Below are 27,474 nucleotides of genomic sequence, written 5' to 3'. Positions count from 1 at the left end.
TTACATATCGTGTTGTGTTTTCTGTGTGTGTGTGTGTGTGTGTGTGTGTGTGTGTGTGTGTGTGTGTGTGTGTGTGTGTGATCCCAAAACATTTTATTCCATTCCCTTCCTTTTTGTGATTTTGGATGGAATTTTGAGGGCACATAAATATCAACACCTATGCTCCATGTTATGGATATAATGAAATGTGGAGTACTTTAAAATGATAAGCCCCTTATAATATGGGCCTGTTTATAGGGAACCCCTGAGACTAATAACAGGTTATAGGAGCTCTTTACCTCTCACTTACAAACCCCAATTTAAAAAAAAAAAATCACTCTTAGAACAAGCCATATCCTACATCAGCTTATTCCCTTAGCTTTCCTTAACCCTAACCTTTTCATATGACATTTTCTAACCCAACACCCGCAAGGGTGTGAGTAGGTTGGAGTGGCGGTCACTGGTGCACACATTATTGCTAGGGATGGATGGAGCCACACTTAGCGTTTGTAAGCTTGATGCGGACTCTACTTCCCGCGAACCGACAGATGCTGTTTGTGTGCGTCTTTTGCATTACTCTGCAGAACGCTAGGTTGTGAAATATATGTGACTATGATTGATTGGAAGTTGAAGGTCATGAAAAATGTGTAGATTATTTTCAAAGTTACATTGGCGTTTGTGAAAGGCGCGTGCGTAATAGGCGCGTGCCCTCTGGTGCGCACGTGCTGGCAATAAATGAATGTTTTTCTTTATTTTGATACATTTGTATTTTTGCTTTGTCTAAGGCTACCAACAAACCACAACGAGCACATGAAATGTGCGACACTCATTATCTAAAGTATTGTTAAAATTATCTGCAGGTGCTTGTTGTGGTTTGTCGGTATCCTAAAATTGTGAAGTTTATTAATGTCTCGGTGTTGGTCCGTAATAACAGAAAAAATAAAACCGTTACAGCATCAAGGGTACCGGTCGGTCATATACACAAAAATAGCGGGAGCCGAAAATCATAGATCAACCCAGTTTAGACGTTATGCTACATTGAGCGCTCACTCATGCGCTCGCACTTTAATTCTATGGCTGTAAAAATGCTGCGCGCCATTTCCAGTCACAGGGCTTCATGGAGACAGTTACCTGAAGAAAAAGGCTGAATTTTCACTTCGGAATGTTTGTCCTTTTCCCAAAGTGTTGAAATTAGCAGGAGGAGAGAAAAGCTCCGAATGTGTGGTCACGACTCAGCACGCAACGCCCTTCGTCATGATGAGAATCACGTCAGAATTTCTCGTGGTGACGTGAACCTGGGTTAGCATCACGCTACACGAGGCTTTTATATTACTAATGGCATTATAACCCCTCGCTCTATTTTCCACGTTGGACTATGATATGCACTTATAAAAGTGAATCTGGCACTTACCGGAAACTATTTCAAGCATTGCACTGGTCGTAAATCTGCCGGTATTTTTCCTCATTAGTTCATATTTTTGGATTTGTTTCAAAACATCGTTTCGAAATACATTTTACGCAATTCATCGCATTGTGTGGACGCATCGCGTATTTGGAGAGCATGCTGTCAAGAAGAAGTGGTTGTTCATTTTAAATCGCGTTGCGCGCAGAGCAGACGCCACGCAGTTTTGTGGTACCTGTGGACAACCGAGATTTAAGACAGGCGGATACCTGAGTGAAGAGGGGGCAACGATCTTAACGCCTTGTTCGTGTTTCCGTTGAATGCTCAATTGGATTTGCAACAGCAAACTGAAGAGTCGCCAGGACGCTTTCAGCACCACGTCTCTGAACAGCTCCCGTTTCCCGCTGGCTTGTTTTTCTGTCTGGATGGGCACTATCTGTCTCCGTCTTTCGTAGTTGTGACTGACTGCAATGGCTTCTAGCGGGTTTTGGTCTCTCGGTGGCCAAAATGCTGATAACCCCGGCAACCAAAGCCCCAGTGCAAGTAAGTAAGGGCTACATTTTAGTTATCATTAAAAAAAAAAATCATAAGCTATGAGACGCCTAGTCCCTTATACATTACGCTTCAGAATGGACCAAGCGGTAATACTGAAACCGTATGTGCTTTGCAATATTACATATTCAGCTCGCTACGTGTTTGGAAAATGGGACATTTACCATGGTGAACCTAGCCTAAATCTCCTAGTTCAAGGTTAACATGATGTGAAAGTTGCAGGCGTATTTCATTACGACTCGTCTGTTTCTGTTTCCATTATTAAGAATTCAGCTACAATGTTAACGATGAAATCACGGTGCTTTTATGTCCTGAATTGTTGCGTTTTTCATTGTGGTATTGTCGTGGAAATAATGCCTGTAAATGAATTGTCCTCGAATTTCGCTTTGACTGTATTTGTTCAGCAAGAGCATGGTGCCAGGCAGCGGCCCAGAAATTTCCCGGAGGTCTTGGATCGAAATTATGTGGTATGTTCTTCTGACATTATCCCCTGATTTTTTGCACATTTCGTTAATTGCCATGCTAGTCTTAAATATTTCGAATAGAATCAAATACGTGTAAAATTTCTCCGGAATTTAAGTTTTTTTTTTTTGTTGCTCCAAAGTATTAGGTCAGTGTGAAAAGGTGCTCACTTGTTTTAGATTTACGATTTTTGACTTGAATTATATTCGGCTTTTACTGAAGCAATGCTAAACGTCGGCGAGGAAGAGAAACCAGCAGACACACCGACCAAACAAGAGCAGGAGACACTGGATGAGACCTGCGGTTGCAATAAACCATGTAATTGTTCTAAAGCAGCAACCGGCTTTTCCGATCTCTACTCAACAGGTACAAGACACCCCTTCATTTCCCCATTTTAAAAGAAAGGTTTATTGCAGGAACACATTCATTTGTTGTATGTTAAAAGAAAATAGCCTATAATGTGGATATGTTTTATTTCTAACATTATTCTATGACACATTTATTTTCTCAACTGATCATTGACATGAAATCATATTTTACATAAATATCGAATGGAGTAAATCATTATCTACCAGCCTATTATTTATTGTACATAATATGATTATTTGCAGTCGGTAGCCTGTTTGAATGCGTAGTGTTCTTTTCTAAAAAAAAAAAACACCCTTTACCCGTTTATCATCAACATGACCTTCCTCTGTCAAGGTGAAATGATCAGACTTTTCACCGTTACAGTGTGGTGATCATTCGGTATCAGTCAAATAAATATGAATAATTAAAAAGATAACAATTAAAATATTTTCACAGATCTTCTTCCTGCTTTGGATGGAGATGCGAAGACAATGACTTTCCTCCAGGAGGTCGTGGATATCTTGTTAGCCTATATTGTGGAGTCCTTCGATAGGTCAACGAAAGTCATCGATTTTCACTACCCCAATGAATTACTCCAAAGAAACAACTGGGAACTTTCCGACGACCCTGAGAGCCTGGATGATATCCTTGTAAGTTGTCGGGCCACCCTGAAATACGCCATTAAAACAGGTAATTGTCATGTCTTTTTAACATTATTTTAAATCATTTTTTACTAGATTGCATTTATTGGTTATTTTAATGTCACCAACATGGTGTTAGTGTGGCGATAAGTGAGCAACGAGTATTGTTTAATTTTTCTCCTCGGTTCTGTCGTAACTGTATTGAAGGGTTTCAGTGAGTCGACTGAATTGTAAATGGCAAATGTTTTTTTTTGTGGTTGTAAAGGTGTGTCAGGCTTGTTATTGCACCTTGTGAGAACAACACAGACTAAATCATGGTAGCAGGAAGAGCCTGTGTTTTTAGGCCCTCCTCAACCATCGCTAACATTGAACTTTAGCCATGGTTGGACATTTCCTCAATCGAACCCTAAAACAGGCACAGACCATACACGTATTAAATGCACAGCCTAATTAAAATCCATCAACAGCATTTAATCTCTCTCAATTCATTGTCTATGTATAGCGCACCCCAGGTATTTCAATCAACTCTCCACTGGATTAGACATGGTCGGCCTGGCGGCAGATTGGTTGACATCGACTGCCAATACCAATATGTGAGTACTCCTCCTGTCGGCTCGACCACATGGCGAATTTTCACTCATTTCCTGCCCCCCGGTTCCCCGCTGTAATGCCATTTTATTATGCGCCTGTTTCGTCTGATAGCGTTGAGTGCCTCAAAGAAATCATTTGAAAGGAGTGAAATGAAAAGCCTGGCTTGAAACGAATCCAACATGAAATTATCCCCACGCCCTTCCCCCAAACCCAGCCCTCAGAACAGCCATTCACGCTGAGAAAATTAAAATGGAGGGAAAAACAACTTTGACTCATGTACATTAAAGGTTCATTTCAGTTTAGTTTGTGAGATGTTCCTTTGAACTGATGACAAGCTTTTGATACAGTAGGTAGTGATGTACATTTTAGATAATGGAAAGTAAATAAGATAAATAAAATTAAAATCCCCCTCCTTTGGCAATGGGATGATTCAGGACCAGTGGTGTACACACATTCTTACTAGTTACTCCATGGGGTTGGATTCTGTTTGCAATAGATATTCAGTCGGGCATTTTTTTCCCTAATCTTTCCAGATGAAATGGCAGTTTGATAGCATCATTATCAATTCAGCAGGCAATTCAGAGTAACATTTTACTGAGGAATTTAGTTTTTTTTGTGTCTGTGAAAAAAACGAAATGTCCTTAACTTTGAGGATTTGCTAATGTCAGAGCCCCTGTCTATCGTCTCAGCCCAGTTTTTTCCTCTATGTAACACCCTCAATACGCCCTCAAACTGTCAATGACACGCTGTTGCAAAACCACTGGCGCAGACTGTTGTGAAACAGTGAAAAAAAACGACATCATGGACTCCGTTTGGGGAGGAGGGGTGCTGTCTTGGCGTTTTGTGTAACCGGGTCATGTGGTCTCCCGGCGTTGGACAGGTTCACCTATGAGGTGGCGCCGGTGTTCGTGCTGCTGGAGTACGTCACGCTCAAGAAGATGAGGGAGATCATTGGCTGGCCTGAGGGCCGCGGGGACGGAATCTTCTCTCCTGGTAAGCGTCACGTCACAGAGCTCCGCCCACACATAACTGCCCCCCCACACCCCCTATCCCCACCCACCCTGCTACCCTCTCCTCTCTGACTTGTTTCCTAATTCTGATGGAGCGGAGTGTCCGCCTGGCCTTCACATTGTATCTCGGCCTCCATTTTGATCAGTGAGCCGTGAGTCACACAGTTGAGAGGCGTTTGAGATGTATATGAATCCCAGGTTTGTCTCACTCATGCTTTGAGGGGTATCTGACAAGCTAGAATAGTTGTGTTGCCAAAAGCACACATGCAGGCCCCTGAAACTGCTCAGCCTTGATGTCAACCTTTTTGCCTGATGTTTTTACTACTACTCAGCTTCAGATATTTTGTGTACGCCAAATCAGTAGTGAGTATGTTTTTGTACTGTGGGAAAAAAACAGGCACACTCCTTTAGTGTGTGAGTCTTCCGCTAATAGAGGAGTGTTTACACAAAACATTAGGGAACGAGACAGAGACAAAGACAGACAGATGTGTGTGAGAGGGAGAAAGAGTGTGTGTGAGAGTGAGAAAGAAAGAGTGTGTGTGAGAGGGAGAAAGAAAGAGTGTGTGTGAGTGAATGTGAGTGAGATTTTGTGCCAACTGTGCCGCTGCTCTTTGTCAGGCAGCTGTGAGCTGCCTTTGGCTGAGGCTGCACAGCCCCATCACCTGCCTCTCATAATCACTGGCGACTGTCACTCTCCTCTAGGTGGCGCCATATCCAACATGTACGCCATGCTGCTGGCACGCTTCAAGATGTTCCCTGAAGTGAAGGAAAAAGGAATGTCGTCAATCCCCAAACTAGCAGCCTTCACCTCAGAGCATGTAGGCCCCACTGTTGCTACTTTTCTTTGCTCATTCTCAGTCACTTTATGTTGTTGTCTTGTATCATTGTTGTCTTTATATCGTTGTCTTTATATTGTTGTCTTTATATTGTTGTCTTGTATCATTGTCTTTTCTCTTCTGCTCTGTTGCTTCATCTCTTTCTCTTTCCCAAAGTTATATATGAACATCATTTCAGACAGTATTTTATGATGAGTATTTTATGACAGTATTTTAAAATTAGTATTTTAGAGTGTATCATCCCTATATCCTTCGGCTTGGAATTCATATTTTGACATTATTCTTTACATTACTGAGCAGTCCTTTATGGTGTGGTTAGTACGTCATTTCCTGTTTATTTATCTCTGGAAAATCTGTGTCTTTACAAGGGTTTGAACCCCCCCCCCCATTTTTTCCTTCTGTGAGGCGCATTGTATTACCTTCTGGTATGAAATGCACCGTACAAAAAAAGTTTGATTTGATTTGATTAGGTCGCTCTGAAAGATGAAATGGGAATTAAGATATTGCATGTGGTTTACTCTGGTCAGATGAAGTGCCAACAGTAGCCATCCTCGGGCTCATGTTTACATAAATGCAGATCATTGGTGAGGAATCGAAAGTCTTTTGAGAAAATATCCGATGTCACTTCTTAGTTCTAAAAGATGGTCCCTTTTCCATCATATTTATAGGATTTGGATGCCAATTGCTTTTTGCAATGGCATGTGTAATGAAATATTGAAACTCATGACACTGAAGTTCAGAGAGACCATAGCCATAACAACTCATGTAAAATAACTAGTAATCAGCTGCTGTGGTAGATCACATACTTCATGAATTCTCTTCAATGGTCACCATTTATCATTTTCTGATAAAGAAATTCCTAATTCTGATTATGAATGTTTATCTCAACTTTGATTTGAAAAAAAAATAACCAATAACATATTTGTGGTCTGTTGTTTCTAGAGCCATTTCTCCATCAAAAAAGGTGCTGCTGCCCTTGGCATCGGGACAGAAAGCGTCATCTGCATCAAGGTGGATGAGACGTAAGCGCTACTGTGATTACCTACATTTACATTTGGCAGATGCTTTTATCCAAAGCGACTTACAAGGATGTATACACATTTTACACTGATGGCACACTGCACATCAGGAGCAATTAGGGCTTCATTGTCTTGCTCAAGGAATCGAACTAGCAACCTTCTGGTTACTAAACGACTTCTCTACCTCCTGTACCACTGTCGCCCCTGGCAATGTCTACCACAGCCACAGAGACAGTGAGAAGTTGGGGGGAGATATGGTTGTAATGAGTGGTGAAACTTGTTTTGTAGTGCATTTTCTTTCAGTAACATGAGTGAAGCAACTCACATGGTTTGGAAGTAATTTAGGACAGGATGAGGATGTAATGAGCATGTAAAATGTGAAATGACGGTTGCAAAATTTCTACTAGCCCACTCGGCTTTCCTTGTCAATTAGAATAAGTATGGTGGATCAGAGATGAAAAAGTAATTGGATTTTAAATTGAGTTTATAGAAAGATTTTTCTAAATTAAATACACTTCCCAATTCTGCACATGGTGGCATGAGATCAAAGGAAAAAAACACATTTTAATCCACCTTGTCTTCACCAGAGGGAAGATGATACCATCTGACCTTGAGAAGAAGATCCTGGAAGCGAAGCAGAAGGTACCGTCTGAAACCTCCTCTCCTACTCCCTGCACCTCCTCTCCTAGTCCCTGCATGATCACACCTCCTCTCCTAGTCCCTGCATGATCACACCTCCTCTCCTAGTCCCTGCATGATCACACCTCCTCTCCTAGTCCCTGCATGATCACACCTCCTCTCCTAGTCCCTGCATGATCACACCTCCTCTCCTAGTCCCTGCATGATCAAACCTCCTCTCCTAGTCCCTGCATGATCACACCTCCTCTCCTAGTCCCTGCATGATCACACCTCCTCTCCTACTCCCTGCATGATCACACCTCCTCTCCTAGTCCCTGCATGATCACACCTCCTCTCCTAGTCCCTGCATGATCACACCTCCTCTCCTAGTCCCTGCATGATCACACCTCCTCTCCTACTCCCTGCATGATCACACCTCCTCACCTCCTCTCCTACTCCCTGCATGATCACACCTCCTCTCCTCCTCTCCTACTCCCTGCATGATCACACCTCCTCACCTCCTCTCCTACTCCCTGCATGATCACACCTCCTCTCCTAGTCCCTGCACCTCCTCTCCTAGTCCCCGCATGATCACACCCTTTCAGAAATATTTCTCCATCTAATGGACTTCATGGTCCAGTGGTGCCCAACAAGCTCACAGAGAGAGCTTGGGAAGATTTAGTTTTCGGCATAATGTCCCAAACAGCTCATTGCATGTTATTGCACCCCTGTGATGAGGTATAGGAACCCCATCAGTAACACTAGCTGCTCCAGTGCTCCGTGGAAATGAATAGCTTTCGGACTGAAATGACTGAAGTGACAATGACAAACAGTTTTGGTTGGGAACTCAACCATCACTCTGTCCAATCAAGTATGATTAACATTTATTGTTTTTCAATACAAAGTAGATATTAATAGTTTAAATGGAATATATGTGGGGTATTACTACAGAGAAACCAAAATTATTTGATTAGATGTTTTGAAACCATAGAAGATTCCATTCATATTTTTCACATGAAACTTAATAGATTTAGTAGCCTGGGAACCAGCCGAACTTAGCCCCGCCCACAACATTTGAGGTCGGGAAGTTCGGCGGGCTTTATACGATGATGGACAGATGATCAACAGTAACGTAATCAACCACGTCACCAAAGAGTGCTTGGTTTGAATTCGTTTTCAACAAACATAGCTGCCGCTGGAGAGCTGAGATGTGTTCTGCCATCAAGTCTGTTTTAGAAGACAGCGCATTCATTTTGAAAGAGGAACAGAGAAACGCGATCAAGGCATTTGTCGATCGAAAAGATGTTTTTGCCGTCCTTCCTACGGGATTCGGTAAAAGTTTAATTTATCAGCTGGCCCTCGTCACATACTACGTTGCTCTGATTGGTTGTAGGTAACCAATTGAGCGAAGAGGCATTTTTTTCCTGATTCGGTTGAAACACGCCCCATAATCACAGCCCAATGGAGCAGTATCAGACTCATATTCTGACTAGAATTATGAGTATGACAACGTCAGGCTATAGATTTAGGGTATGTTTGGCAATCGTCTCACCCAGCTCTAGCTCCAGCTCCAGCAGCATATTCTCATATAAGTCCCAAGATCTCTTTCTGTTTAAACTGATGCCGTGACAAGCATGATTTCCAGACTCTGTGTGGCGGCCCATTCAGGAACTAAGGTGTCACCTGTGAATATGTTGTGTCCTCCAGGGCCTCGTCCCGTTCTTTGTGAGCGCCACGGCCGGCACCACTGTCTACGGAGCCTTTGATCCTCTCATCGCCATTTCTGACATTTGCAAGAAATACAACGTCTGGTTCCACGTGGACGTGAGTGGGCATGTTATTCTCCTCTGGACCTCACTTCCTATCGTGTGTGTGTGTGTGTGTGTGTGGGGTTGAGATGTTCATTGCAGACAGGAGTGTCTACCAAAAGGGGAAGCTGATCTCCTAAGCCCAAACCAGTGTGGAATAATCATTTGAAGTGCTCAGCTCTTACTGGCTTTCATGCTCTGTGCTCTTTGAAACACTTCTTGTCTGAAGAGTCCTGAGATGTGTTGGCGTGTAAGTGAAGTATTACTAGTTTGTGCATCACACTGTTCAAAATTGATCTCTTAGTGCCGCGAGCACATCATAAGTCTGAAGTGAGTTCTGCATTGTTAATGCATCAAGAAATGAAATCAAGCTGTGCTTTTAAAAAAAAAAATGCTTCAACAGATGGTGTTTATTATGTCAGTTCAAAGTGAGTGTGTGTGTATGTTTTTTAGTGTGTATGTTAGTGTGTGTCTCTGAGCGCTGCGAGATTAATAGGTGTGTGTTGTCTCCTCATTAGTCCGTGACTCCATACCATGTAGCCTATGGGTGTGTTATTAGCAGTGTGGGCCCCCCCCAAACCCACACACCCCCCCCCCCCCCCCCCCCACACACACACACACACACACACACACACCCACACCCACACACACACACACACTCCTACATTCAGCTGACCTGCAAGCCCAAGGGTGAGCCATTTAGAGTGTGTGTCACTGCAGAGCACACGAGAACAAGAGAGTGATGAAGAGAGTGATGAAGGTCTTTCCCTTTTTAGACTCCCTCCGTCCAGTAGCTCATTATCCTTCTGGGTGAGAGGGTCTAGTGTGCGCGCGACCTTTCTGTCCATTTTGTCTTCATGTAAAATTCCATAGAATAGAATAGAATAGAATAGAATAGAATAGAAAAGCCTTTATTGTCATTGTATTTGCATACAACAAAATTTGGAGTGCTTCTCCTGTTGGTGCGACGAGGGACAACATATAACACAACAACAACATATAACACAACAATATTACAACTATCTAAAAACAGTAGGAATAGCTTAGGAGGATGAATGACAGCGATTCACGTATGGCTTCATCTTGTTATCCTCCAGGTAGGGTAAAAAGTTCAGTCAGAACAGCTCTGTTTTGAATTGGGTTTTTTTTTTCCTCGTAGTTTGTTAACTAAATGACACACATACTTGTGTGTGAGTGGAAAAGGCTTGTTGGCACTACAGGCTTGCTCGGGGGGAAGGGGCTAAATGACACACATACGTGTGTGTCAGTGAAAAAGGCTTGTTGGCACTACAGGCTTGCTCAGGTCGAAGGGGCTAAATGACACACAGACGTGTGTGTGAGTGAAAAAAGCTTGTTGGCACTACAGGCTTGCTGAGGTGGAAGGTGCTGTCCCAGTGCCATGTTGAGTTCTCACCAGGTGTGACGTTACCGTGATGATTCTGTAGCATCTGTTTTGTGTGTCTGTGTGTGTGTGTGTGTGTGTGTGTGTGTGTAGGGTGCCTGGGGAGGCAGTCTGCTCATGTCACAGAAACACCGGGGGAAGCTGAACGGGGTTGAGAGGTCAGTTCGGTGGTCTCCACCCCCTCCGTATTTTTGCTGCTGTTGTGATTTTATGGGGTTTTTTTTATTCATTTAGTGTGTTTATTTAAGGTTGGTTGATGACATTATTGTGAGTATATATGCATTTAGTGTATTTATTTAAGGCTGGTTGATGACATTATCATGTGACTGGTTCATCATAGAGCCAATTCAATGACATGGAACCCCCACAAGATGATGGCCGTCCCACTGCAGTGTTCTGCCCTCCTGGTCAGAGAAGAGGTATGCTGATTCTGACCAGCTGATTACTGTCCAGCTGATGCTGACCAGCTATGAACCCTATCAATGCATGCTGGCCTGGGTGCTGATGCTGACCAGCTCTGAACCCTTTTATCTATGAATGCATGCTGGCCTGGGTGATCCATACAGGAGGCCTTCAAACATTAATCTGTATTACTCCTTCAACTATACACAGTACTATGGAAGTCTCATAATTTTATACATTCACTCAGAAACTCACATTTAAGTGGTTTGCTTCTTAACAGACTGCACTGTTAGTTTGTAGCTGTTTTATTCATTTCTTTATTGACTAATTAATTGATCTTACCCCTTGCCTACTTTTTCAGGGCCTGATGCAGAATTGCAACCAGATGCACGCGGTCTACCTGTTCCAGCAGGACAAGCACTACGACCTATCCTACGACACGGGGGACAAGGCCCTGCAGTGCGGACGTCACGTGGACATCTTCAAGCTCTGGCTCATGTGGAGGGCCAAGGTGAGTGCTCACAAGCTGAGGTCCATCTGAGAACTCACTGATTGTCACAAGCTGAGGTCCACCTGAGAGCTCACGAGCTGAGGTCCACCTGAGAGGTCACGAGCTGAGGTCCACCTAGCTGAGGTCCAGCTGAGAGCTCACGAGCTGAGCCCCACCTGAGAGCTCACGAGCTGAGGTCCACCTGAGAGCTCACAAGCTGAGGCCCACCTGAGAGCTCACGAGCTGAGGTCCAGCTGAGAGCTCACGAGCTGAGGTCCACCTAGCTGAGGTCCACCTGAGAGCTCACCAGCTGAGGTCCACCTAGCTGAGGTCCACCTGAGAGCTCACCAGCTGAGGTCCACCTGAGAGGTCACGAGCTGAGGTCCACCTAGCTGAGGTCCAGCTGAGAGCTCACGAGCTGAGGTCCAGCTGAGAGCTCACTGGCTGATGTCAGTATTAAATTAGACCTGATTCTAATTACTTTCCCTGTGACCTCCCCCTGACTCCTATTGGAGTTATTGTGTGTATATTGTACATCTGGTATTTCTGAGATGGAATGTCTTCAAAATGTGTACTTGGTTAAGACATTGTCATTAAGGGTCTTTGTTGATAAGGCGTAGTTCTGCAACCTGTGATGTCAGATGTAATTAGTAGGTGATTGAAGTGACTATGGAAAGATAACAGTTCTGGTTTCGATAGTAAGACGTGTTCTTTTGCATTGTTTTAGTGTACTGGCAGAGCTCCCCATTGTCCTTCTTATCTCTTGGCTCTGACTTGTACTCTTGATTGACAGTACGAGTGGGCCGACGTCCCCCCTTAGCAGCGCCTGATAGCGTGTTTCGAAGCTGGATGCGGGTTTGTCTCGATCAGCAGATTCTCTCGCACTTGACAGTGAGCAGGAAAGGTAATTGCTTATCCTGCCACGGCAATGTGTATCAGCAGATTCCGACATGTTGCAGACAGCGGCTGCTGTTTCTTTGTGCCTTACATAGAAAGCCGTTGGGTCCATGTGTGACCGGGGTATCCAAACTCCTGTCTCTCCTACTGGAAATGTCCTGCTCTGTGTCCCTTTTATGTTCCAACCTTTGAGTCCAACAGAGCATGAACGTATGCCCAAAGGTTTTAATATACCTTGTCATTAAGAGATTTTTATATGATTCGTGAGCCAAGACACATGCTTTCAATAGAGATACACTTCATCAGATGTAGTGAATGCGGTAATCTGAGTCAGTCTGCTATGCACACATGGTGGCCATAAAGAGGGCTTGGTGATGCTCAACACAGCCCAGGATATGGCAACCGTCCATCCCCACTGACCTGTCATATCTGTAACAAGAGACATAAGGCCAAGCCGCAGGGATACAGTTTCCCTGCCTCAGAAACCTGTGGAAGGTTCTGGAATTATCATTTAGCTTTGCTCTCGGTAGATGGATGGTTCTGTTTAAGTTGCTTTATCAGCTGGCTGTAACCCTGTTTGTTTGTGTTTATTCCCAGGTGTTGTGCTATGTGCTGTTGATTAGCATGTCGGCCTATCGGAGCTGTTGCCATGGTTTTATCTTTCGTGTATCAGACCCTGGGGGGAAATCACCTTGTCAGACCATTTATGTTAACACTTGTGTGTGTTTGTGTGTATGTGTGTGTTTGTGTGTGTGTGTGTGTGTGTTTGTGTGTAATTTATGTTAACACGTGTGTGTGTGTGTGTGTGTGTGTGTGTGTCATTTTATGTTAACCCTTGTGTGTGGTGTGTGTGTGTGTGTGTGTGTGTGTGTGTGTGTGTGTGTGTGTGTGTGTGTGTGTGTCATTTATGTTAACACTTGTGTGTGTTTATGTGTGTGTGTATCCACAGGGCACCATCGGTTTTGAAGCTCAGATTGACAAGTGTTTGGAACTGTCGGAGTATCTGTACAACAAGATCAAGGACAGGGAAGGATACGAGATGATCTTCAACGGAAAAGCAAGTGTCCACTCTCTTTCTCTCTCTCTCTCTCTCTCTCTTTCTTTCTCTCTCTCTCTCTCGCTCCTTCCTTCTGTTTTGTCAGGCATCATTATCGATGCTTTCCTTGGTGCTTTCTAATGGCTCTGCCACACCGAACGACAAGATGAATGGTGCCACTTTGAAGATGAAAAATGTCTTTGACTCCCTTCAAAGGTGTCACCGGACTGTGATGCTATTATTCTGGATGGCAGGCATGAAATGACAGGCAATTAGTCATAATACAGATAGACATGCAGATGGCTTCATTCTGCACCACAGCTCAGCTTAAAATGTACTTTACCCACATGCACATAACAAATAGTGTTTAGCATTTCACAGAGTGTTCTTCATGTGCTGTTTTTAGAGGTCACTGCTGCCTGCCAGAGTCTCTCCTTGAAGCGCATAGGGAATGCATCAGAGCTCATTTGCATGTAAATGGTAGCTGCCGCTAAACTGACATAACAATTTTGCTCTGGGGTCCCACGTTGCCGCTCGACCTCAGCAACCAATGAGCAGAGATGGAGCGGTTACTTAAACATAATCGAACGCTTGGAATTATAAAAACATTATCCTGGCCACCAGGAAAGCTTGCCGTTTATTTCACTGCTTGCTGCTGTGGGGACTCCAAGGCCAAAGCTTTCAGAATTTATTTAGAGCTGTATATTTACTAAAAATCTTAAGTTTATACCGTAAGTTTGATTGGATGTTTGTTTTACTGTTCTTAAAACCTACCTTTTATACACAGTTTGTCAATATTAAGTGAATTCAGATCCAGTCATTTTCTTCTGTAATTTGTCATCAGCAATATCCTATATATCTTTTAAGTCTCCTGGATGGTTTTATCTTATTCTCTGAAACACCTTGTGGTCATGCTATAAATGTGCTATGCTGTATCCAATAATACAAATTATTTATATTTTAATCATTATTGTTGGTTCATTAGTTAATTGAAGTGTGTTTGCTCTCCTCTGCCCCTTCAGCCTCAGCATACCAACGTGTGCTTCTGGTACCTACCCCCCGGCGTGCGCTGCATAGAGGACAAAGTGGAGAAGACTGAACGCCTTGCCAAGGTGCCATTTCATTTCCCTGTGCTCAGCTATGGGCTTTAAATACTTCTGCTCAAGTCGGTTACCTTCCTTAACAAAAGATGTACTACTGCTTCCTTAATATACCAGAGTTTATTTTAGACAGAGAGATAGAGAGGATGAGAGACAACAAGAGAGAGAGAGAGAGAGAGAGAGATTAAGAGTGGTCAGGAGAGACAGAAAAAGGGATAGTGAAAAGAGAACGCATAAAATCTAAAACTTATCCGACAGTGTGTGAACAATCAGGATATAATAAATATGTGTTGTGCGTCTGAACCTAACACCACTCATATACACACCCACACACACACACATCAACTCATATACACACACCCACACACATCAACTCACATACACATGCGCATGGTCACACTCTAATTCACAGTCACAGTGAATATTGTATCTGTATCTATTCTTATGTACATTGTATTATTTCTCTTTACGTCAGATGTTGAGTTGTTGATAATTATATTTGTGCCGCTGATAGTTTTTTGCCTTTGCATCTGGCCAAATGAAAAATGAACAAAATCTAAAAATGGCTCCTCTAAAAAGAGGGAATTTAGTAACTAAGCAGCATGGTGGCTATGAATGGCCACAGTCTGGTTGTAATGTACATAATGCCCATGTTGTCACGCACAGCCTACGCGCCACCAGTCTGCACTAGGTGACCCAGTCTATTCGGCCGCTGTCATGACTCTCACTAAAAGCTATAAAAGTTTTATGTGAAGTCTTCAGGGTGTAAGGCTTTGAGTGTATGGGATGCCAGGCTTTGTGACCTCACACTGACTCAGGCCCCTGGCCCCGTGGTACTGGGCTAGCAAGTAGTAAGCAAGTAGCAAGTATGAAAGCTGAGTACCCGTTGAAGGGGCTTTGTGCATCAACCCAGGCACCTACAAACACTTTTGTAAAACACAAAAAAGAGATTCAGTTTTCAGTCAATCACTGTGACAACTCAGTAAGGACACACATTGACTGTTAAAAGCTGTTAAGGAAAGTAATGGCCCTGTCCAAAGCATTCCTCTCCATTTAAGCCTGTCGTGTTGTGTATGGTGTTGTTGTAAGAGTTTAAAGGGCCCTCCCCCCAGTGTAGCCAGCCTTTTTGTGAGCAATTGCTCTTCATCAGCCAGAGCCTCTGGCAAACAGCTAGCAAAGGAACACCTGCAACACATTTTGGAAGAGAAATAGGGGGTAATTATAACATGTTAAAAGCTGCCAACAATCTTCTTGGCAGGTCTGTCCTTTGCCTTTTGTTGAAACCCTACCTTTTTCTGATAGCCAGCGACTGTTCTTCGGGAGTTCAGGGAAAACTATTTTTTGAATATTAGATTTGTAAAACATGCATACCGAGTGACTGCAATGGCTCTAATATTTAATGGTAATGTTCTAACCCTCAATGTGTAGTGTACAAGTTCACTCATATTTAGTCTTACTGCTGTATGTAACAGTGTAGATTAATTGAAATTTCTACCTGAAGTAAACATGCTGTCTCAACAGTACAAGCACACTGCACAAGGCTATTCTCATTCTCACCTGCTTTAAAATGCACCGCACAGATTAGCCTCCTAAGCATACAAAAATAAAGACATACTAGGGAAATGTAGTTTAAAGTGCCCACGTAGTTTTTGTCCTCCAGGAAAAGAGGTTTCCAGGAAAGAAAAGCCTTTGCGTATGAATACGGTTCATTGAGGCATGGGGTTGTAATTACATGTGAGAGACAATCACACTGGCCTGAATTGCCCATTTCCGCCATTGTGCTGCCACTCAAAAGCGACAGGGCGTCCCACCGTGGCTGTCAGAGGAAGGACTGCCGTTCCTTTTCAAACAGAGAAACTACTCAGTGTTTTAGCCCATTTAATCCCAGACGAGCGCTGTCCCCTACCTGTAGGGCATAACAGTACTGTTGATGTCTTATCCTGGAGATTTGTTGATTTCTACCAACATCACAGGCAGAATATACTGATTGTAATATACTGAAGTAAAACAAGAAAAACATAAAAGGAACCAAGGTGAAGAAGTACATTTGAAACTTTAAAAAAAAAAATCTTTTCATGACACAAGAGAAAACAACAACTGGATCTTATCAGTAGCAGGTTGTGGTGTCTCTCTAACAAACACTTAATTTAATCTCGGTCTCCTTGGTACATCGGCAGTCCATGTTTGCAGGAGTCAGAGAGAGAGAAAGAGAGAGAGAGAGAGAGAGAGAGAGAGAGGTTATCAATCTCCAAATAAATGACTCTCACCAAGTCCTGTGTTGGACATGTGGCAGGTCCAGCTGTGCTGAGATTTACCTGTCAGCCCCACTGCCTGTCTGTTCTGGGGCCTGGCGAGGGTAATTTGTCCGTCTACTGATAGTGTGATTGAGGACATTGTGCACAGCACAGGCGAGCAGAAGTCTGACGGAGGGAAGCAGATAAGAGATCAGAGAGTATCGGATTGTGGCGTAAAAAAAAATAGAAATAAAACACAGAGATGCAGAACTTGTGCTGCGTCAAAGCCAAAAACGTTGTCTTCCCATACCATTCCCATAACTTTTAATACCTTAAAGGAACATAGTGTATCTGGTTTCCATATGTAACGTAAAACACATTTGTATTCAGTACTATGAATAAGTGTGTGAATATTGTATTATATGACTATATCTGAATAAAAGTAGAACATGTAGGAGCTTAAGTGTAGTTATATGACAGAACATTTTTCCATGTGCTCCAGCATTCACTAAAAGACTGTCCTTTATCTGTGACACAAACCATTTTCTACCCAATCAACCAAACATGGGAGATTTGCCCACGCTTGTGATTGGGTCCATCCTTGACTCTTGTTCATATCTGTTGTTCATAACTCACACTTGCCCTGTGTTGGTGTTGTCAGGTGGCCCCTGTGATCAAGGCCAGGATGATGGAGTACGGCACAACCATGGTCAGCTACCAGCCACAGGGGGACAAGGTGAACTTCTTCCGCATGGTCATCTCAAACCCAGCCGCCACCTTAGAAGACATCGACTTCCTCATTGAGGAGATCGAACGGCTCGGCCATGACCTTTGAGGAACCCGAGCGACGCCCGTGGAGAGTGCCAGGCTGAGAGCTCAGATACGTGTCTCCTCCAATGGATGAAATGTTTGTCTGTGAATGTACCGGCACTGCGATTCTTCAATTTGTCTCCTCTGGCATCTCCTAGAGATAGTTATATTTAAGAAAGGTTTAAGAAAAAAATTATTTAAAATCTTTATCTCTATATTAATATACAGTATATATGTATACATATATATTTCAGTATCGTAGCGTTGTTGTGGCCTTCTCGGTCCAAAGCCATGTGAAAGTGTTTATGTCTGCTTTTCATGTTGACATTAGTGCATTTGACGTACCATCATAAGTACTTAGTGTAAGTATGAGGACATTTATTCTTCGATCCTAGTGCAATAGCAACTGAATTAGTTCATACTAACCTTAATCAGACTTCATAAGTGCCAGAGATATACGGAATATCTATTGATTTATTGAGGCACTTAAGCTTACCTCAATTTGGGACTACTGCCTTTACAATCACTGGCGTCCTGTATTGATCTCTTTTAAGGTTTGTCATTTTTGTTTTTGTCTAGAAAAGGGGAGTGAGAGAAGTGTAGGTGACACAGGTGGTTGGTTATCATATCAATAATCCAAAAAACTGAATATTTCCTTACTGTGGTGTGCGCATTCATGTTTCCAAACAGCATTTAATCGACAGCTTTTACATCTGTACCTCGTTTCTCTCATCCCACGGGCTGTTCCTAGCTAGAATGGGTCACTCTTGTTTCTCTCATCCCACGGGCTGTTCCTAGCTAGAATGGGTCACTCTTGTTACGCAACCTTTGGGACTCCTGTGTCTTTTTCCTCCCTTCGTTGGGAATGGATACATTGTACGGGTACTCAGCTGTCACAAACATCACTGATGTTTACCTAAATGCTCTTTGAAAGGGAAGAATGCTGAATAGATCAGAACATGCTTTCTGTGTCGTGTGAAGGCATTGCATGGGGCCCGTCCAGTCAAGCGTTAACCTGGCTGGTTTCGTGAACGTACAGGAGAGTGAGAACAGTGCCTGAAGACGTTGATGGCGATGTGGACCATGACCATGACACAAATGCAGCATACACAGAATTATTTGCCAGTTTGAGCAAACCTAAGCGCACAAACACCACTTGCCCATGCCTCAGACAAAAAGGACCTCTTTCTTGTCAAAGGTAGAGGTCCCGGGTTTAGCAGATGCTTTTATCCAAAGCGACTTACGTCAAAAGCATCCTGCAGTGGCTGGGAATCCAGGTTCACTGCTTAGAGGGTGGAAATGCTAACCACTGCATCAGAACAGCCTTTTCATATTTATAGCAGGAAAAAAAACGTCTTCTGTCCGCTTCTTGATCTGTTCACAAGCTCCATCTTTAACTGTTGAAGATAGTGTCTCCTATTCATTGATGTTTGCTCAGTCCTGTATGTCTGACATTGGGATTTCATTCTTTTGAGAATACTGCTTGGAGTCCATGACCGGCTTGTATTGGGATGTGGTGTGGTTCATAATGCCAGTAAGATGCAGTAGAAATGTTTTTTTGAGAACACACCGTAAAGTTTTCTCTAGTTTTCATACATAAATGGGTGCTGACCAACGCATGGAGAACTATAGGTAATTTAGCGATGTTGAATTGTATCACATAGAGAGGAGCTACTGTCTTTTAGTCCCTTGACTCATTTACCAAGAGGACATTCTCAGTCTAGATAAGCTGGAAACCCTGGATACCGATGTCAAGGTCTGAAGGACAGAAATGTACAATCAAAAGCAATACAAGCCACATGCTGAGTGATCCGGTGGCTCCTTTTGAGTATCAGTCTTCATTGAAATGAAAAAGGCCTGTTCATTTATATTCCCAGCACATTTCTGGGGATCCTATGAAGTAGGATGTATATGGGAAACATTAATTAAAATGACAAAAAGTCATATTTATTGGGGAAGCACCAATTTAGTGTGTTTTTTTAGTTGATTCAGTCTGCTCGTGCAGGCAGCCTGGCTATGTAGCGATGACCTGGAGGAGGTAGGAGACAACGTTTTTAAAAAGCACAATTACTTATGGCATAGTTGTCCACATCAGCTTTCAATCAGTTTGTATGTGGACTTTTAAGATAGCCATGACAGAGTGCAGATATATGTGTATACTTTGGTGTATATAAGGCAAATAACCAGAGTCTATTTGTGAAGTAAAATATTATTTTGTCTATTTAATAGAGATTATCTGACTTTAATCCCACTGGTCATCAATGCTTTGAGGTGACAGAGAGAGAGAGAGTGAGAGTGAGTGTGTCTGTGTGTCTGTGTGTCTGTATGTACACATGAGTGTGTCAGACACATGAGGTATAAAATGTTATATGTCACCTAACGTAAAAGACTTAAAAGACGGTGTGTGTGGTCACAGGCTGTCGTCCTTCTCGTTTATTGAAAGCGCAGACTCAGCGTTGCCACACTGGCATAGAAGGCTCAGCACATTCTGGAATAGGAACTCAAAAGAATATGCAAAGCCATTTCTACAACACTGAAGCCCGTGGTCTTTGTGCCCAAGTGATATACTTGACAGGATGTGCCAATATGTATTTTTTTGTGTGTTTGTAACTGTGTTGCCTTAGTATCAATTTTACGGTATTTGTCTCGTTCTTCTCAAGGAGAGGTTGTGCACTTTAGCTTTAATGTACAAAGCTCTGACTATGTGCAATGTTGAAATGGTTGTTCATTGTTTGATGTAGGGTAAAAAAGTGGGGGAAAAAACTACAAAAAAAAAAACAATCAACAACTGTGATTTGTCGAATGTGTCACGCTTTCTGTTTGAAGGTTGAAAGTGGAAACTTTGATTTATTTCCTGAAACCTTGCTTCTTCAGTTGCTTTTGTAGTTTGAGCTACTGTACTTGTAGATATGACAAAGCTACCTTGTTCCTGTATCTACCTACACATCAGCAAGCTAATTTATTGTTACGTGGAACATGGAGAGAACAAAATGGACTTGTGCTTTTCGGCCCCCGCCTCTGATTTGGCAATGTGATTTGACTCAGCATCCAGTCACCTCAGCCTCTCATAGAGGTAGTCTTGAAACGTCCGCCATTTTGTTTTCTAACCTTGCTGTTGCTGCTGTTGCTGCTGCCACTGCTACTGGCCTTGCTCACTTTGCACGTGCATGAACGCTTTCGCTTTCCCCCTCGGCCTGTGAGATTACAATCCTTGTGACGGTCTTACCCAATGTCAGTTCTAGTGGCAAGTGACTAGTGTAGCTTTATGATATAGCCTAGTGTTGCTTCATGTGCCCGTGTTGTCCCCTCTCCCTGAAGATGGCTATGTGCTAAGCTAGCTACAAGCATGCGCTACAGCCTGTCTGCTTTCTGCTGAACTGTTTGTCCTCTGTCTTTCTCTGTCTCTTTCCTCTTTCTCGCTCTTTTCTCTATCATATGTTTGGATGCAGCTCTGGTGTGTTTTCTGTGGGCGCACAGCATGTTACCCCAAGTATCTTCTTCGCCTTTTCAAATCTCTTCTCTGAAGCTTTGCCCTTAGTAGCAGCAGCCAGCTTTCAAGAAAGAAATGTGTTAGCTCTGCTTACTGGCTAACCACCAGCTCTCTGAGCTTTGCGGATGTATTTCCTGAGCCCATCTGTGATGAATTTTAGCGACTTGACAAAACAGGGTATCTTCATGCCTCTGAAGTGAACGTTTTATTTTGTATAATTGATTTATTTTACTCACTGTCGGTCAACACTGGTGATGTCCTTTGATTTTTCTGAGGTCTTTATCTCGAGCGACTGTGTGAACCAATATGTTGAATCAGAAAGTAATAGATGTGTAAGATGCCAGCCTCTCTGAAATACAAAAAAATTAAATAAAATAAACTGTCCTTTTGGCCTGTATGTTAACCTCCCTGGGGAAATACAAAATAAACCTTCTTGCCAAACTGACTACCTGACTGTAGGTTTTTACTGAGTACTGATTTGTTCAATGCATGAGTGATTTATTCTGCTTCTGGCTTTGTTTGACCATTCAGTTTTTTCCCTTTATGATCGTCCAATTTTCTAATCAAAAGTGATCTCCACTTGCAGTTCTTGTTCATTATTTGTGAGCAATTGCAGTTCGGACAGCATTAAAAGAGTTGGTTTGCACTCTCAGTGAAACTGAGGACTCTCCCAAAGCATTAGGATAGCAGGTGTACCAAAACCCTTTATCACTCACAATGAGCTCCACTAGATAATGAGCAAAACCCTGGGCTAGAAGGTGAAACCATGTCCGCACAGTTACATAAAGCCCTTGTTATGTAAACACAGAGTGGCTCTTGTGAAAAGGAACACTTCAGCTAACAAAGAGGTCGATGATTGCAGGCAGACCTTAAATGTGGGCCCTTCTCTGCACACTTTCATAATGCTTTTACTTTCCTCTCCACTCCTCTCCTCTCCTCTCCTGTAGCTCTTGTTTTGCAGCAGTTTTAAGCCCCTGCTTTGCCTGTCCTCTATATGACTGACTCGTGTATGAGTGGTGGAAGTGCTTCATTAGTGCTAACCACTCACCCCCATCTGAAACTACCTTCATGGGATGTCATGGAATTATTATCGCAGGGTGGATGTTTTTATCCATTTGACCGAATTGAACAGTACAGTGTGTGGAGGGTTTGAGTGCCTCTTTTCATTCTGGGTTTGGTTTTAATTTGGTGTCCTGATGACTACATTTAGGTATATCATGGGATGTTTTTATCCATAGAGTTATCAATTACAGTTATTTTGCCTGATGCTGTTTGAGAGACAGACAAAGAAGTACCACAAGAGGGCCGCAAGAGTGTAATGGGCATAAGAAAATAGCAATTTGTCACTCAATGCAAACATGCTTGCTCGTGTTGTCATTGGGTGGCACTGTCATCTTTGCCTGGCCTACCTGTAAAAAGTGACATACGTCCTCTAGATGGCGCTTTCACCTCACTTTTTTGTGAGTGTATAGTTTGTCTAGTCCCAACATGAAACACTGAAGTAGATGGACATTTTTTAGGGTTGAGGCAAACATTCCTTGGAAGCCTGCTCATTTTGTTTTTGTCAAAGCAGAGGGTCAGACAAAGTTGACATCTTTCAGACTTTAAATACGCACAAGTGCAACATTTCTTCCAACATGATTCCACCATGTGCACATTTGATCCTGGACCGAGTTGAGGGAGCGGACGGCCACACTCGCTTCCCAAACACCGCCAAACGCTTCCAGATGGCACGTCTCTTCCCCTTATTTCCTCATTTCCCCTTCTCAGGAAACCAGACTCATTGACTTCCCGAGACTGGGACTTGGGGGGGGGGGGGGGGGGGGGGGCAACTAGTACTCGGTATATATCACCATGGTATATAGTCATGTGAAGGACAGATGAACACACTTCTCGTTCCAACCAGCCACCTAGGTTATGCTCTTTGTAGTTCTGTGGTCCAGGTCAGACCACCCTGCAAAAATATATACTGTGTGTGTGTGTGTGTGTGTGTGTGTGTGCTTTGGCAACACAATAACTCTTGTCGTGTCAATAATGTTGTAACCAATTTATGAGCTGATTTAGGTCAGACCTGACCCATCTCTGGTGTCGATCTAGCTGACTTGGGAACAAGCTCGACAATAAATAATGTCATGTTGAAACAGTCATGTTGAAATTGTGAAACTGCTAGTGTGCTTTCTCTCTCTCTCTCTTCATCTCTTATTCTGGCTCGCTCATTCTCTTGTTAAACTGCTATTGCTAGTGTGCCTCCTCTCTCTCATTCTCTCTCACTTCCTCTCTCTCTCTCTGTCTGTCTCCTGTTCACTAATATATATATAAGTGTGTGTTTGTGTGTGAGAGTTTGTGTGTGTGCACAACTATAAAAGAAGCCAGATTGTTACCCCCTGAGAAGGATTTAAGAATCCAATTAGAAGGGTGATAACAGCCATGATAAATATTTGCGGGGAAACAGCTGGAAGTGCTTGAAGAGGCTTCCTTCCTCAGCAACACTCTTCAAGCTGCATTCAGTGCTCATTCTGTTCCATCGCAAAATGTGCACTACAGAATGCAAACACCCATGGAGACAACCACAAGTCTGTGTGTGTGTGTGTGTGTGTGTGTAGTGTGTGCACGTGTGTGTGCGTGTGTGTGTGTGAGAGAGAGAGAAAGAGAGAGAGAGAATCTGCAAGTTTCTATGAGTGCTTCTGTTGATGAATTTGTATGACTTTATTTTAGTACATTGTCTTTTTCATCGCACGGCATGTATTTTCTTGTATTTCTGTATTTTCTGTGTCCGTGTCTGTGTGTGTGTGTGTGTGTGTGTGCGTGCGTGCGTGCGTGTGTGTCTCTCTCTGTGTGTGTGTGTGTGTGTGTGTGTGTGTGTGTGTGTGTGTGTGTGTGTGTGTGTGTGTGTGTGTGTGGGCCTGTGCACCACCTGCATTGACTGCACTGACGTCTGGAGGCAAAGGGATCAAAAGGCCCTCTGCATTGGGGTGTTTGCTGGGAACCAGAGCTCTGTTGCCTGTTTCACACACACACACACACACACACACACACACACACACACACACACACACACACAACAGATGAGAAAGTTACACTGGCCTGTTCCTGGTTTCTACACATGCTGGTTTTTATCTAGTGAGCACCAGCCTCACTCTTTCTTTTTCTCTGTTTCTCTTCCTTTCTTTTGTCACAGTGAAGCAGCTGGCACTAGCATGTGGCTAACATATTGACCCCTGCTTTTATTTCGTCTCCCACTTAATGACTTGTTTAATGACAGATGCAGTCAAAACAGATTTTTAACATACGTTTATAATTTCACAGGAGTATCAACGCATCTATTTGCACTTTAACAGACTTGTGTCTCGCTTGTCACTTTCTGTGAGGAAACAGTGATGATTTTTCTCACGTGTTTGTTGGTATATTCCGTCAACAGCTGGATGAGAGTTTCAATACAGGAGAGAATGGGGTGAGGTACATGCTATTAACCAAAAAGGTTTGTTTATTTTTCATCTTTACATATTTTGGGTAATGAGTTGGCCATGTTTTCTTTTGTTGTTGTTTTTTTTGTTAGTCTGAAACAGATCACATCTACATCCTATCACTAAAACGTAATCTTGATTGACTCTGCCATGACATATCTCTACTGTCTCCAGTCCCATATCTCTACACCTCTACTGTCTCCAGTCCCATACCTCTACTGTCTCCAGTCCCATATCTCTACACCTCTACTGTCTCCAGTCCCATAGCTCTACTGTCTCCAATCCCATATCTCTACACCTCTACTGTCTTCAGTCCCATATCTCTACTGTCTCCAGTCCCATATCTCTACGGTCTCCAGTCCCATCTACTGACAGATTTGAGCTCTGCTCCTGTTCAGAGTCATCTCACAGACTACTCAGACCTCAGTCCTCCATCATACCTTATCAAATGGGTCTCTGTGTTTTTCCATTGTGTGTCCAACAGGACGTATTTCCATATGGTTTGGATCTGAGACTCTATGGAGCATTAACTTTATAATGCTATACATCATCACACATACTCAAATTGCAGTGGTATAAAAATGCTATAAACCCCCTTATGTTACTGCTGTTTAATTCTTAATGACATCTGAGCAGGACAAATAGTAGATTTTAATAAAATGGGTACACAAATTAAAACACACATACATTTTCCAAGTGAAATTACGGATGGTTTCTCTATAATGGACTTCAGAGCACGATCATCCTGTTTATGTTGTCTTGCCAGTTGGTGTCAAAGGCTTTTTAAGTGCTCCCGTAAGGCATTCGTCCCGTGGGCACCCGTCCCGTGGGCATCCGTCACCCCTGTCTCCACTCCACCACAGGGCACAGAACCCAAACCAGATGTCTGCTGTGTTTGCTGGTTTTTTCCCGGGCCCTACACCGTTTCATCTGATATTGTTTCACAGAGGAACGGCAGTGTTTGAGTTATACATCAGCCTTCCTCTGTCATCCAGAATGCCTTCGAGTGTTCCTGACATCACAGAGTTCACCCCTAAATCTTCTTGCCATATGCTCTAACTAGTGCAGTTTAAAGGTCTGCATGTAATGTGGTATTTCTCACTCTCAAGGCACTTTAAAATGGCTTCAGGGTTGTGAGATATTTCACCAATCATTCCAGTCTCAGAGTAGTTAAAAAAAAGATCGGACTGTTCCTTCGTCATTGTTGAATGGACTTCTTAATGGATATCAACTGTCCTTTCCCCACACCTGCTCAGAGTACATTTTGACTGCGTTGAGGGAATCATTATAGGCTCGCATGATGACACCATCAGTAATGGCTAGCTGTTTTAATGATGATTTCATTTGGATGGAGCAGCAGGATAAGCGGAGTTGACACCACGCCGCTCGTTGCAGATCACCCGGCAGGCAGCCCTGTGCTGGAGCATCCGAGGTCATTTGCACGCATGTGTTTCCAAATGCTTAATCTTTTACGCGCCTGCTGCTGAAAACAATTAACCCCGGTGCCCAGGAGGAAAGAAAGATAGACTCTCCGCCGCTTAAAAATACACTCTAGCAAGGGTAGAGGTCGCAAGCTGACGCCCCGCTAAAAATATTGCTCCTCATGGTCGTGCGTCTCAATCTCTGTGACATGTTTTTCAGTTGAAGTACGGAAACGGTTTTTTTTGTTTGTTTTATTATTTTTCCACACGGACAGATTTGGAACGTTTGGATCTCACGCGGCGGCAACTGAAGGTCATTCAATCAGCGCGGGAGAAAACGAGTTATCCATTACAGTGCAATCAACACACTCGCCAGAAATGTTAACAAGATGCAGAGAGCCATGGCTGTCAGCTATAAATAAAGTTATCGTAAAATCTTGCATAATTAATTTTGGCTTCCACTGAACAACTTTACTGGAAAACATTTGCAAGTGGACTGATAGGCATGCGAACATTATAGCATTTGGCATAGACGTCTGTCTGGAACTGGACAATTTTGTTGAGTTGGAGATATGGTGGGGATGGAGTAGGAGAGGAGAGGAGAGGGAGAGAGCGAGTGGGTAGGCAGTTGCAGACTACCGGAGTGAAACACCTTTCATGTGCCGCTAACAGCTAGATGCAGTCTTTTGTGGCTAGTGACCTGCTGCTCCTTTCCAGTATGCCTCACTACACTCTTTAATGAGGGTGGAGAGAGAGAAAGAGAGAGATACACAGTTTCGGTTTAGGGAGGACAAGCACTCTCTGTCTGCCTGTTTTAAAAGCACTGAACTGTTCACTGCTTCACTGTTAATTATTCACCAAGCTAGAGAAGAAGGATATGAAATCATTGGTTTACCAGTTATATATTCAGCAATCAACCAACTGGCAATAAAGTGAGAGCTGTAATAGGGTTTGCTGCCAATCAAGCAAGTCAAACAAAACCGGTTCCTCTCAGAAGGAAATACTTCTGAATGGCCTTAAGGGTAGCATAATTGGCAGACAGGCGTTCCAAACAACATATTTGAGAGAGCTGAGTTAGCCATCACATCAGAGACACAACAACTTTCTCAGATCTGCAATTCTCAGATACCTTAACTCAGGGGAGTTGATCAGTGCCTAGCCATTGCCATGCGAAGACACAGACATTCTGTAAACAGCCGCGGTGACTCGAGCCAAACCCATTGTTCCTTTTGAGAGTTGCAATGTGCCATTATCTGACAATCATCTGTCTTGAGAGAGATGGTTTGCTCTCAAATCCCCACTGGATTAAAGTGCATCTCCTAGGAAGTATGGTTCTTGTTCTTACGTAACACCAATGGCTTTGTGTGCACCAGAAGTCAGGAAAAAGTGGGCACTGAATCCACCCACAAATGGAGAGTGTCAAGAGCCTGGGTTCAGTTAATGGATCTCCTGAGTCCCTGTG

At 43.2% G+C, this 27,474-nt stretch overlaps 1 protein-coding gene across 1 annotated transcript; it reads left to right on the top strand.

Moving 5' to 3' along the window:
- The first annotated feature begins 1,187 nt into the window (after positions 1-1,187).
- gad2 (glutamate decarboxylase 2) lies at positions 1,188-21,572 on the top strand. Its single transcript, XM_012815114.3, has 16 exons — positions 1,188-1,924; positions 2,338-2,400; positions 2,618-2,761; positions 3,200-3,433; positions 3,887-3,977; positions 4,856-4,968; positions 5,688-5,803; positions 6,764-6,843; positions 7,428-7,482; positions 9,166-9,282; positions 10,762-10,826; positions 11,009-11,087; positions 11,432-11,581; positions 13,407-13,514; positions 14,516-14,605; positions 17,489-21,572. The coding sequence occupies exons 1-16, from the start codon at positions 1,852-1,854 to the stop codon at positions 17,660-17,662; spliced, it is 1,752 nt and encodes a 583-aa protein (XP_012670568.1). The 5' UTR covers positions 1,188-1,851; the 3' UTR covers positions 17,663-21,572.
- Positions 21,573-27,474: the final 5,902 nt, after the last annotated feature.

Source organism: Clupea harengus, chromosome 17, assembly GCF_900700415.2.
Source record: "Clupea harengus chromosome 17, Ch_v2.0.2, whole genome shotgun sequence".
In the NCBI taxonomy this organism is placed as follows: domain Eukaryota; kingdom Metazoa; phylum Chordata; class Actinopteri; order Clupeiformes; family Clupeidae; genus Clupea; species Clupea harengus.
This window is presented reverse-complemented; position numbering and strand designations above follow the sequence as displayed.

Excerpts from the sequence above, each read along its gene's own strand:
- gad2 (XM_012815114.3), top strand. The coding sequence starts at position 1,852 with ATGGCTTCTAGCGGGTTTTGGTCTCTCGGTGGCCAAAATGCTGATAAC. Across the intron at positions 6,844-7,427 it reads TGCATCAAGGTGGATGAGAC|AGGGAAGATGATACCATCTG; the intron begins GTAAGCGCTACT and ends TGTCTTCACCAG. Across the intron at positions 14,606-17,488 it reads AGACTGAACGCCTTGCCAAG|GTGGCCCCTGTGATCAAGGC; the intron begins GTGCCATTTCAT and ends TGGTGTTGTCAG.